This window comes from Ambystoma mexicanum, chromosome 3q, assembly GCF_040938575.1.
Source record: "Ambystoma mexicanum isolate Mex_15411 chromosome 3q, UKY_AmexF1_1, whole genome shotgun sequence".
NCBI classification, from domain to species: Eukaryota; Metazoa; Chordata; class Amphibia; order Caudata; family Ambystomatidae; genus Ambystoma; species Ambystoma mexicanum.
Window position 1 is genome coordinate 854,559,058 of NC_090926.1, and position 13,882 is coordinate 854,572,939.

Below are 13,882 nucleotides of genomic sequence, written 5' to 3' on the forward strand. Positions count from 1 at the left end.
ACCACCAGGCCGACATGCTCTACGACTGCGCAAACATCTGACACGTGGCTAACAGATCCGCCATTCTGTCCCCGGTCAGATACACTCTGCAGTCGATCGTGTTCCAACAAAAACCCAGGAAGATCAGGTCCTGTGAGACCGTCATGGAGGATTTCCGCCAGTTCACCGACAGCCCAAGATGGAACAGGAGCTGAAGGAGAGACTGGAGGTTGCCCGCTGCTGCCAACGGACAAGGGCTGCGCAAGAGCCAGTCGTCCAAATAAGGATAGACATGGATACCCTGAAGACAAAAATAGGCCGCAATCACCAACATCATCTTCGTGAAGACACGCAGCGCCAAGCTGAGGCCAAAAGGAAGCACCCGAAACTGGAAGTGCTCCTCTCCCAAAGAGAAGCGAAGGTATCTCCTGTGTGGATTCCAAATCAGGATATGCATGTACGCATCCTGAAGATCCACCACGCTGAGCCAATCGCCCATCTGCAAAGAGGAGCGTATCTGGCTGGGCGTGATCATCTTGAATTTCTCTTGGGGTAGGAAAAGATTGAACTGGGAAAGGTCTAGGATGGTACGCAGGCCAGCCTGGTTGGGTTTGGGCACCGTAAACAGCCGGGAGTAGAAGCCCTCCCCTCGCTCCCCCAGGGGAACGGATTCCACAGCTCTGAGGTCCAGAAGTTTCTGAACTTCGGCCTTGAGGGAGGGTGAGCCCGACAGCTGAAACGGAGGGTTGAGGGGTTGGGTAGGGGGTAAAGGCACGTGGAAGCCCGCTCGAGGGACTGACAAGACACATCTGTCCTCTGTGATGGTCTGCCACGCCTCCCAATGAGACGCAATGCGTCCTCCCACCGGAGTCTCGTGTGAACGCGGAAAACCCTCATTTGGCAGACTTGGATTTGCGGTCGAGGAAGCCCCTAAAACCAGAGGAGGGTCGACTTTGCGACAACGGTCTCTGGGATTTGAAAGGAGGCTTGACCAGAACAGACGATGATCTAGCCATCTGAGTGCTATCCTTGGTCTTGGTGAGCTCTACATCAGTAGTAGAATGAAAAAGCTCCTTACCATCGAATGGAAGGTCCAACACCTTGTCTTGCACTTCCTTTGAAAACTTAGGAGCGTGCAGCCACGCCTGCCGTGAGGTGTCAACCCCAAGCATCAGGCCCCGAGCCGAGGTGTCTACGTGGTGAGCCGCAGCCTCCAGGAGATCCTGGGCCAAGACCCCGGCATCGGAAAGGCCTCCTTTGAAGTCTTCCAACTTCTCGACCGGGATGTGCTCCTCAAACTCTGACAGACCTTTCCACATCCGCATGTTAGCTTCCGCCAATATCAATTCGGCGTTGGCCTGCCTGAGCTGCAAGGCCGATTTGGCGAAGATTTTCCTCCCGAGGGAGTTGAGGAGCTTGTCCTCCTTTCCCAGAACCTGAATAGCCATAGTGGAAGAGGATGCTGCAGGCCTGGACTGCAAAGTGGCCGCAGCCACCACTGTGGAGGAGGAAGGCGGACAAGACGACAGGGGCACCTCTTCCAAAGAATGCAGCCTGTACCTCGCGTCAATCTTTTTATTGACGAAAAGTCCCGAGTGTGGCTTTTCCCAGACTCTTCGGACCTCAGCCAGAACGTCCTTCTGCAGGAACAGGCCGGTACGCACCAAGGGAGACAGGGTGAACGCCTCAGAAAGCACGCCCTCCTGCGGAGCGGGTGCCTCGGGCACCGGAACATCTAAGAAACTCATCATGTCTAGTACCCGGTCATGAAAGGCTCTGATAGAGCGGGGAAGGTCCTCGTTGTCATGATCACCTTGAGGGTCATCTGACAGGTCAGGATCCTGCTGAGCCGTGTCAGGCACTGCCTTGTCCACTGGGGACAATAGAGGCAAAGGCGGGAGAGCAGGGGGGCACCACGGGCAAGGGAGGCGCCGGCGGAACCACCGGAGGAACTGGTGGAGCCGGCGGCGCCGGTGGACATAACTCCTTGAAAAGCCCTTTTAAATATTCCCTCATGGGGTCGGTGCGCATAAGCGCTTGAAATTTACCGACAAAAGCCTCCTCAGGAGATTGTTTCGGGACGTGAGGAGGCCTCTCATGAGGGGGACAAATCCAGGGACATAACGGGGAAGGGTGCCACACCGGCCCCTCCGCCGACGTATCCACATAAATCAAAGGAGCAGCCCCCGCGGGCAACGAAACATTGTGCGGAAGAGGCATCTGAGCGTTCCAGTCATAAACTGCCCGATAAGGATGCGCACAAGGGACTCTATGTTCACCCAAGGGGCCAAGCCCTATCCCTGAGGACGATGGCGTAGTTGTAGGGGTAGCACCCAAAATGGCCACCGGGGTCATGGCGGGAACAGGCGCCATTTTGTCATCATCTGAGGGGAACTGCGGCACGTGAGGAAGTGAGGCAGGGGTCCCCGTCGATGGATCAGGGGTCTTAATCTTAGCCTTAACATAAGGAACCTCGGCCGAGCCGGCACTATGAGGCCTGGAATGTTTTTGTGACATACCAACCGCCAACTGAGCCTTCGAAGGAAGGATCTCGGCACTGCCGGTAAAAGAATAACTTTGCTTCTTTGCCCCCTCAACAGATCTGGTGTCACCACAAGAGCGGGAACGGAGCGCTTTCACCGACAAAGCCTTGACTGGCTCGGTAACTGCAAGCCCAGCCAAGGCCTCCGGGCGCACCCCGGTTTTGTTTTTAAGGGAAGCCGACAGAGAGGCCTCAGAGCAAGCTCCGGTACCCCACGACTCAGTAGAACTGGGTCTACAAACAGCCCCCACGGGAGGTGCCTCGGAGCATACTCCGGTGTTCACAGGCCCCTTACGGAGACCCTCGGAGAAAACTCTGGTAGAATTATTAGGCCCAACGGGCACCTCAGGGCGAACCCCGGTGACAGAGCGATCAACGCCCCTCCCGGACCGAGAGGAACCCGGAAAGGTATCCCCCGGCCGGGGTGCTCTAAAAAGTAAAGAACTTACCGGGCATTTTTTCTTCTCATCGATGAACGCCTGAAAATGCGAAGGAGGAGTTCGTCGGAACACCTCCTCCCACCGCTCCAACCGACATTGAAGTGCCTGGACCGAAAGGGAGTCACAGTAAAAACAGTAGTCCCAACGGTGTTCCGGACCCAAACACACTAAACAAAGAGGATGGGGATCCGCCCTCGCGAAGCGAAGGTGACACGATGAACAATCTGGAAAGTCTAATCTGAAAGACATAGACAGACTAGTAAACGAACGCCAGCGAGAGCCAGAGAGGAAAAAAGGGAAGGAAACCTTCCGAGGATGCAAGTGCGTCCAGCCCCGATCGAGCGGAGAAAAGGACTGATGGGCGATGCGCGGGGCGGAGCCAAGGTGGGCGGGGTTACGGCCGCGAGCCGGGCCACGCGCAGAAAGAGAGGAAGGTCACATTTTTGAAAAAAAATTGTTTGGATGCTTTTTACAAAGTGCTCCGGTCACGTACCACAGGACGGAGAGATGTCCCACAAGTATGGAGGAAAGGGGACGGAACGTAGGAGTATTCCTTTTTGTACAGTTTAGAGTGATTGGTTAACTTAATTTTGTTCTCCTCGGTAGGCGAATGGTGCCAAATAGATTGCAACTTTCTTTTTTGAGTCCTTATTTCTTTCAATTGTGGAGTGAACCAATTATTCAGATGACATATCTGTCTACCTTTACGGGTTTTAATCGGGGCGATGGTGTCAAGGGCCTTTGTCATGGCGCTATTGAAGACTTCCACGAGTATGGTGGGGTCTGTGTTGTTAACTAGGTTGTCAAGAGTAGGTAGAAGGTGCGGTAGGAGAATTTCTGCAATAATGTCTTTTTTACTCCTACTAGAAAGTGGCGGTGCCATAAGTATCGGTTTGGGGCGGATAAGGTCAAGTGAGGCAGAGAAAGAAATTAAGTAGTGGTCGGTCCATGATTGAGGTATTATATTAATAATACTAATGTTGCAGTTCAAGTCAGCAACCCAATCTAGGGTCCTTCCTTTGGCATGTGTAGAGGTGGAGACTTTTTGTGTCAGCCCATAATCGTTCAGTAGTGAGGCTACGGATAGATAGGGCATGTTTATCATTGCTATCGGTGAAGCCGAGATTAAAATCTCCCAACAGCAGAATTTGCGCATGGTCCTTAGTATTATTATTTAGGATGCTAATTAAATCATCCTCAAAGGAACCTAGCGGTCCAGGTGGTCTAAAGATCACATAGATGGTGAGGGTACGGTTACGAGAGGTGAAGTTTCGCTGTAAGAGTTTCACAAGACTGGAGCAAAGGGGCGGTAGTCAGTCTGATAGGTAGGTTGGATTTATAGATAATAGCTAGACCACCACCTCTGGTGTTTGGTCTGTCAGCTCTTAGTAGTTGGTAACCATCTGGTACAGCTAGCATGATGGCGGGGCCATCGGCCTCGTGGAGCCAAGTCTCAGTTATGACCAGCAGGTCTAAATTCTCATTAGTTAGGGTGTCCGAGATATCAATGGCATGAGACACCATAGATCTAACATTAATGAGTGACCCAGATAATGATTGGGTGCTAGTTATTTTAGCAGCAGGAAATTGTTTCGTTTTAGTTAGGGTAGCTTTTTGGGAATTTGTCTGCGCAGTAGCCGGCGGACGGTAGACAAATGATTATGGTCCAGGTGTTGTGTCCGTTTATTGGCTAATCCAGTAGGTTGGGCAGTCTTACGAGAGAAGCCTCTAATGGTATGGTTTGATGAAGGTTCATGGAGGCGGGACAGTCTTGCTCTCAGCCTCATGTTTCTATCCTGAGGTGGGCATGAGGCAAGGGATGTAGAGGCCATTATAGCAAGAAGGACTAGTAAAAGGTGTAATGTTTGAATTTGTGTGGTTTTCCTCATGATCATAGGCAAGGAAGAGCAGGTTATTAATACATGCAAGTTTAGGCTATAGGCATAATCTTAGTACCACACTCAATAGTCATGCAGGTGTAGTCTAAATACAGTATTCATGTAATAGGCAAAAATAGGCTACTGCAACATTCAAGTGGCAGGACGAGAGTATGCTAGATAGAGCTTACACTAAAGCATAGATAGGCATAAGCTAAGTGCAACACTCAGATGTCAGGCAGGTACAGGCTAAATACAGTATTCAATATAGGAGGAAATGGCTGATGCAACGTTCGAGTGGAAAGGCAAGTATATATTAGATGTGACTATCAAATAGAGGGGCCAGTATATTCTAATGCCATATGTGAATAGCAAGGCAGATAAAAGCTGATGCAATGCTGGCTAGCAGGTCAAGCAAGGACTCAGTACAATATTCAAATAACAAGAAGGATATAAGCTGAGTACAGCAATCCACTGATAAGGACGGATGAGAAGTAATACAGCATTCAAATTGTGAAATGGCTAGAGGATAAATGCAGTGATGGTAGACATGTAAACAATGGGCTAGTTACAGAAATTGTCACGAGGGTGGGTGCAAAGGAATACATACTAGGGCGCGGGACCCCAATAGATGGTAGCACAATGAAGGGTTGGTTACACGCGTGTATCACAACGTGTTTGCAGAGCATAAGCCAGTTACATCTTGAGCCAGCAACTCATTAGCAATGTGAATCAATCAAGATTAACTTACATTGGTAGTGGGTATAGAGGGGTATGCTTGTGTGGACTCGGGTACACCGGAGTACAGTAAGTATCGTTTTTCAAGTCAGTTAAAAGCAGGTGCATAGAGTACTGTTGAAATAGGTTGCATAGTCCCAACAGTGAAATTATTTAACCGATTTTCATCTTTCAAAGAATACGTAAATGTTGTGGGACCAGGCGCATTGATACCGTTTAAATGGAAGTAAATATTTTTATATGTGGGATACTTGAAATATTTCGTTATTTTTCACTGCAGAGCTTGCCAATCATTTTTGTGGCATGTGTTCCCAAAATGAAACTCCCCCTGACAGCTGTGAACGCTGGATGTAGGATTGCATTGTTATTTGTCCTTGGATCCACCGCACTAACAATTTGAACGACAAAATGTGTCGAATATCCACAAAGAAGTGATAAGATTCACTATATTGAAAGCTTACGTAGGAAAGTTAAGTTTCTATTACTGAGATCTGTCTTTCAAAGCGGTTGGTCATCCGTCACATTGGGAGAATGAAAACACAAGACACAATGGGCCTCATTACAATGTTGCCGGTCAGGTAACAATGGTACCGGTAAGTTTGCCGGTACCGTTGTTACCAGACCAGCAAACTACGAGGTCTCCTTGCGGGTCCAGGTCAGCCCGGCAGGTCTGACTTGCCGGGCAGAACGGCACCCGCGAGCAGACTTACACGCTAGCGCTGGCACCGTTATTAATGGTATTAACGGTGCCTGCGCTACCGGCCTCCCCATTCCATCAAGTCCCATGGGACTCAATGCGAATGGGGAGTCATTTTTACTGGCACCCGGCAAAGGGGAATAACCGGGTCCGGCGGGCCAGAATGCCCCAGTACATCCCCATTGCCGGGTGCCGGTAAAAAACTGACTCGGGCGGCAACCATGCCGGTATTTCCCGGCACGGCTACCGCCACCCTTATAATGAGGCCTAATGTAAGCAACGTTGTAAATTATATTTATGCAAGGGAGGATGTCAAGTGCGCTGTATGCTACATGATTAACGTTGTGATGGATGAATGTTCAATTTGACGCAAATAATAGACATCGTACATGTTAATTGTAAGTTAAATTGCGAGTCAACATAAATATGTACTGTTTGTATACAATTATAAATTAGGTACTGAAATATATTTTTGCATTCTCGATTTTATGTCGATGTGTGCCTGTCATGGGTACAGTTTACCTGTCGACACCTTCTTAAAACGTAATTGGACAATAATCATCAACAACAAATCTGTGATAACCATTATCTGGGATGATCGCCAGACACCAATCTGTCTTTTTGCTGTTGCAGTAATAAGGAGCAACATGGCAGCCTATAGGTTCTGAAAACATGCGGATGTGAAAGTGTTGCTTTTTCAAATTTAAACCACTAATTTCTTTTCTGCAATGGAACGCAATGCATATCGATCAGAAATTGGTGTAGGAAGATAATACCTTTCTGTGAAGAATGCAAAGACTTAATCGACGGATGAACGGAATCAGCATTATAAGATAAGCGTGCACAGTTAAACAAAAAATGAGAACCATGCAATGTTTGCTAGCCATAACCTCGATTGGAAAAAGTTAGCCCTGTTTTTGTGGACTTAATTACCTTTTTTCAGCATTATGCCAAAATTAAAAGTACTTGTTACGCTACCGGCTATTGGTGTTTTCTTCAAAATAAACCGTTTTTATCATTTTTGTAAAAAGAAACAAAAGTGTTGCATCTGTTGCAGATGTGTGTGTTTATGTTCCTGGTTCTGCATTAGATAACGTTATCACATTGGTGATGACAGGGTACGTTTGGCTACGCTTTCCACTAACATCATTAAAATAGGTGGAGCTCATTGTGAGAGTCTAGTGATGTCACCGTTAAGGGCAGGTGATCTGAATTAGTGCTGCAAGGGCACTTGAACTTAGGGCGATGGATAACTGGATAAGATTAACACAAGATGGCAGTACCAACCCATCGTTTTTGCATGTGTTAAAGTGAGAAAAACTCAGGTAAGTTGCACTGGCCATTTTTTGGGGTCAATACAATTTCTGACCAAACTACCCCTTTAATGTTGTTATCATATCGTGCATCTCTTTATCAATTTTATCTTGTGCTATATCGTTTGTATCGAAAGCCTTGTTGGCTGGTGAATACTGAATAAATAAGAATCATTTAAAAAAACAATGTACTTGTTGCACTTGGTCCTCTCGCTGCTGGTGGGCAGTTCGGCCGTTGGATCTTCTTGAATGACGGCTCGGATGGTGGCACAGGGGATTCTTTGCACCCATCTGTGTTCAAAAATAAGACAGCAAAGGTTTGCATATGTAATTTCAGAGAACAAGATTCTTCTATACTGTTACAACAGCACAAATCCTTTATCTGCTCCCATTCAACAAAGGAAAGCAGAAATACAGCACTGAGACACAGGGGTACTGTGTTGGAACAATCAAAACATAACATGCACCATGGTATTTTTTATAAAGCTTTCTAGAGTCCTACTGATCAATAAATGCTAAGGTGTTTCACAGTGTTCACACGTAAGGTCAATGGGCCTCATTCCGAGCATGGCGGTAAGGGATAGCGGCCACCGCTAACGAGAGCGGTGGCGGTAATCCCTTACCGCCATACTCCGAGTTCCCTTTGCGCCATGGTGGTTTTAACACCTGCTTTTAGCAGGTGTTAAAAACCATGGCGCTAAGGGACCTTGATGTAAATTACGCCACCGTAATTTACGGTGGCGTAATTGACGCCTTCCCCACTCCCATTATGCCCTATGGGGCAAGAATGGGAATGGGGAAGGGTAAATGGGGATTGGGGAATTACCGCCCCGCCAACCTTGGAATGGGGCGGTAATTCCGCCATCCACCAAGGCGCTGCCGGTCCGGGTACGGCGTCAACCAAGGCGTTAATAGCGCCATTGGTTAGCGCCGTACTCGGAATGAGGCCCAATAACTAATATGGTTGAACAAAAATAAAAACATCCAGAGGATATTTCTTGACTCAAACCTTGAAACTTTGCACAACAATGAGGAACCTAGGATCTGATTTGGTTGGTGTAGGCTGGTTTTGCAAACATCACAAAGGAAATTATCATGGCCTAAAATATAACTACATTTCGTGCACAGATACATAATGTAAAATTAGCATGGTGTGAGAAATAGATGAAACATGAAGTTGTGAAAGCTGCATGAACTCAGGAATATACATATGAAGGGTTCAAAACAGAACTGCGCATCACGTGTCTAAATGCTCTGACATATATTTCATGCTGATAATAACTATCTATTGCAGCAATGTATAAATATGTCATACTGGGGTATACATTAATTTTTTGTTTTTACTTTGCTTTTACATTTTTCTTAAGTCTGACCCAGCTCTGAGCCACACATATTAAGCACCAGAACCATATTTACACTGTTTAGCACGCTAACAAATTGAGAGATCTGAAAAGACAAAAATGTACATATTATAATCTGGAGAAGTGATCACGGTAAAATGTCTGTTCCACGACTGGCAGTATTTGTATGCAGCCCCAATAGTAGAAGCTAGGTATTGTTTGCAAAATAAACAAACAGTGCTCCGTAGGATGTACTTGGCTAAGTTAATGTTAGATGTAGTTCAGCAATCTAGGTCAAGCTCTCAGGAGTGGAGTGGGGTAGACGAGATTCACCAGAACACTTAAAAAACTGAGTAAACAGTGGTACAGTTTAAATGCATGGGGACGGATTGCACGATTCGCAGAGGTGGTAAAACATCTAGAAATGCACTGTCTATGCCTGTTTCAGTGTATTGCAATGGCTGCCCCACCAATGCATTGCCACATTCAGTATAACATGAATTGCCCACGGAGTCCTTTGACTTCAAAATGGGGAATAACTGAACGGTCCTCATAACTCGGAATCAAGCGGTCCATTAAGGTTATTACATGATTACCAACTGTGGTAACAGTATTACCAGAGGAAATACAACTTCACTTGTAATCAGGCCTTTGATCGTTGTATTTTTCAAATGTGTTCTTTATGTACAGGTAATTGCAAGGTAGAGAAAACACAAGCCTTAGGTTGGAAGCGTGCACGTTTTAAACGTTTTAAACATTGCAGTTAGGGTCAACTGTGGGGTCTACTGGGTGTGAGGGTTTACTAGGACACTAAGGTGCCAGCATGAATTCATAGGGTGTCCCATGTGCCAGGTGAATTATTCTGATTCCAACCACAATATTAGGCAGGCTCAGGAACCAGGGCCTAGGCTAGCCATGGGCTGACTGGCAGGTAGACATGATACTAAGCTAACTTAAAAGTAGCAAATAATTGCGGGGTATGCAATTGTGATCCAATGTGTAGCATAGTTTTTGGGTGTCTGGTGTCTAGTGGTCCATTTTTTTTACAGTTCCCTTTCATGAAACTGTTCCAATGTCAAAACCAGGTTAAGAAAAATAAAGTTGGGCCAAACTAATCACAACAATGAGGGTTGTTCACTGCACCTCAGACGTTTTGGATGTTGAAGGGTTCGAACTGCTGATATCTTGCAGGTAGGGTTCTGAGGCTGCATTCCTTTCCAGACTGTCAATATTTGGCTTTTTTGTGTCAGAGTTAGTTGCAAAAAGAGTGCAAGTGGCATTCTGGATGGCCTTGATGGCTGGGACTGTAGAGGAAGCAAAGGCACCATGCGCTTTTCCTCATACAATCTACACCGCATTCCCCTCTAGGAGAGTGGTAGGAGGTATGTGCCACACAGTGGCTCTTACACTGTTTTGCCATCAATCATCTTTCTGGCACAGTTGTGAAGGCAAGCGTCCCCAACCAGCACGATCCTCCCCGCAATGAGAGACAATGAAGGACTCTCCCAGAATGGGAATAAGGCCAAGACAGAGTGCGGGTGAGCGTAAATGGGAGTTTATCAATCAGAATAGGGCATGCAAAGAACTCTGCAACCTCCGAGAGCGCTCTGTCTGACAATAGAAAAGACAGGCGTATATATTTACAAAACACGTCATCAGAACCTACATACTATAGGGGGCACAAGTTCAATGGGATTGGGTGGCGATGACTAGCTATAGGCGCTGCTGCGATGTGGTTGGCCTTGGCTGGAGGACGTCACTGGTCAGCCTCGTGGGTTGGGCTGGGCCTGGCAGGTCAGCTGAGTTCATCCGGGCGGTGTTGTTGTGCCATGGTGGCCAGTGTCAGAGATGAATGTCTTTTCCTGACTTATTTGCCCTAGGCCATGCACACCGCAGTCATTCAGCTATTGCAATATTATCTTCTTTCGTAAATCTTCAATAGGTTATTCTACAGGTTAATGCAACACAGGAGGAATGCACCTTGAGAGGGGATTGATGGTGATTCATCAGTGCATGGTTACCAGTGTCCTGTACCATAGGTCGAGGCATGGGCATGGACAGGCGGTACATGTTTTTCTGTCTTGTTAGAAGTGGTTATGAATGTGCTGCTGTATGTTGCCATAGTATTGGGTGTCCTAATTGTACAGGTGCCATAAGTCTAAGGTGATCCGGTGGGTTGTGGGGTTTAAGAGGGGGCGCCTTTGGATCTGTGTATTCAGGCGGAGGTTTACTGCTGGGCTGTAAATAATGCAGGTGGCGGGCCATGGCCTTGGGTGCTGCAGAGGGGACTACAAATCTTTGAAGCGGCTCATGCCTAGTTGGGGGAGGTGGAGCAGCGCGGCGCGGGCCTCTGCTCTCTTGTTTGGCAGTCTTCGCAGGGTGGGAGGGGGAATGGCCTTGCACATATTCACAAAGGTATCTTCCTCGTGTGTTGCCGATTTTAGGTGAAAGCATCATAAACATTCGAACACTGTACAATACTCATTTGGATCATTCGAAAACCTACATTTTAACTTTGCTAAATGTCTCTCAAATATAGCTAGTCTGAGCACATTATTTGTACACTATGTTTTAACAACTACAACATTTAGTTATATGCATATACATTTGCAGTAAATGAGGTAGTAGTGAGGTTGGTGGAGCACATAGAAAATGACTCGCCACCGTACGTGACGGTAGTGGCACATGAGGGGCTTAGACATACACACATGACAGGTGCATTCTCGCGAGTCCTTCACATGAGCCCTCTGTATGGTTACATTCGTCTTTCCTTGCAATCTAGCAGCATTAGTTCGGTTATGGCGCGGGACCGTGGGGTGTAAGCTTTCAATGATACACATAATGAATAGTCCCCCGGAACGCTTTTTACTATTTGCACACAACTGCAGTGGCGTGGGTTCTTCATTGCAAATGTCATGTAAACATGCATTCTACCATGTTTATACATTTTACAGGTTTCCTTAATAGAAGAAGTTTTGTGGAGAAAATGCACGCATTGCAAGTAGTTTTGACATTAATATTTGGGAACTTTTGCTTTTATCTGAGGAGCATTTTACAGTTCTCTTTTTCACCCAGGCTTCGCTGGCTGGGTCATGCTGGGAGCAGTGATACACTGCGGAAGGTGAAATGTTACAGTGTTGGTATCTTACACTAGCTCATGTCGTCCGTCTTGTTCGTGGGAACGGGCTCACAGCGGATCTGCCAGGGAACTGCGGCCACAGGGATAATTGAAACTCTTCGAAGGTGGGGGCCGCGCTACAGTGCGTCGAGCTCGCACCATCTTTATTAGACAAAATGGTTTCTGAGGCCTAGCTAAATTCAATACGTTTGGACAATGTCTTCAGCAGGTGAGCCCTCCACCACCTGGGCCCTGGTGGTAATGAGGGGACACCCGATGAACCATGGCCCTCACCTGGGGAAGGGATGTAGGCAAGGGGGGTCTTTTGGACCAATCCTCCCCTACAGTTGCTAGAGTGAGACACGTGGTGGTGGACTGGAAGAGTCTCGTGGGAAGTTCTTTTGATATTGTGTTTGACATATTTGTATTTGTGTTTTATATAAAGCATATCTAGCTAGAGAGCAACAAGGCACTGTACAAGAGTTCAGGGAACAGGAGAGGAGTTTACAGTGGGTCAGAAGCTGTCATAGAACCAGGGACAGAGTTACATAAGTCACGCCTAGGAATTCCTTGGAGAAAAGGGTGTTCAGTTCTTTCCTGAACTGCAGGAGCATTGGACAGCCCAGATGACCTCTGGGATGGTGTTCCAGTATGCCGGGGCATAGCAGGAGAAGCACAGTGTTCTGGTCTTTTCCTTGTGGGCTAGTTTAGCTTTCAGACTAGCATTTGTCTGAATCTTACAGATGTTCAAATTGTCTGCCAGGTCGCGGAGTCTGTCTGGTGATTGCCTTGAAGGTGATAAAGACATTTTGAAAATGATTATGCAGGGTTTGGAAGACAGTCATGGGGTGGAGGTGATCAGATTGTTTAGAACCAGCACTAAACCCTGATGCAGCATGATGGGAGTGCTTTCAGGAAAGCAAGGTTTAGCAAGAGGGGCCCGGAGAGGAGAGCATTACCCCCATTGAATGTGTTCAATCACGAGAGCATGTACCACGGTTCGGAAGACCTGACGACGGACGAAGGGCTTAAACTTGTGTAGCATTGTGATCTGGTAGCATGAGATCTGGGCTCTCTAGTTGAAGTGCTTCTGAAAGGAGATGTTGCTGTTCACGATCAACCCAAGGTATTTGGTGGATGGGGTAAACCTTGGTTTTAGGGAGATTTATAATTTTTAGGCTTGATTAACTCTCCTAGTGAGACTCCTAGGACGTGTTGCTGGACTTCTGGGTTTGTTTCTTTCTATCCAGAATGAGGTGAGCCTTTTTCTCCTCATTCATTTTTATTTGCTCTGACCTTTAGAACTCTGTTATCTGTGGTTTATCTTTACTGTGTAGTCTACATTCCTCCATAGCTCTTTAAAGGCATCTGTTTATTCATTTATTTATGTCTATTCATGTATTTATTTTAATTTATAGAGCGCATAACTAAGCCCTCAGGCATAATAGTGCTTACAACAAGACTAACAACAACGCATAAAGTACATCAGAAGAGAAAGTACCAGAACGGGGACCCACAAACTTTAATAGAACAGAACTGTTTTCAGTCCTCTTTTAAAAGTGGGGAGAGCCAAACAAGCTCTCAGGTCCGGAGGCAGTGCATTCCAGATTTTGGGGGCGGCATGCAGGAAAGAGCTGCGGGCAACGCTCACAAGTCCAGTCCATGGAGTTTGCAATAGGCAGGTATTATTAGACATCAGGGTTCTACAAAGAGGTAACCAAGAAACGCAGTTAGAAAGGTATCTTGGGCCCAGGCCATAAAGACACCTGTGTGTAATACATTGCACTCAAAAGATAATCCTGCTAGCAACAGGAAGCCAATGTAAGGCTTTCCTCGCA

At 46.8% G+C, this 13,882-nt stretch overlaps 1 protein-coding gene across 3 annotated transcripts in view; it reads right to left on the reverse strand.

The window, feature by feature from the left end:
- TRIM25 (tripartite motif containing 25) overlaps positions 1-13,882 on the reverse strand; it is an 828,971-nt gene that overhangs the window by 437,487 nt on the left and 377,602 nt on the right. For all 3 annotated transcript variants that reach the window (XM_069654946.1, XM_069654947.1, XM_069654945.1), the window contains exon 5: positions 7,779-7,877. In XM_069654946.1, the coding sequence (XP_069511047.1) occupies positions 7,779-7,877 (99 nt within the window). The remainder of the gene's footprint in view (positions 1-7,778; positions 7,878-13,882) is intronic.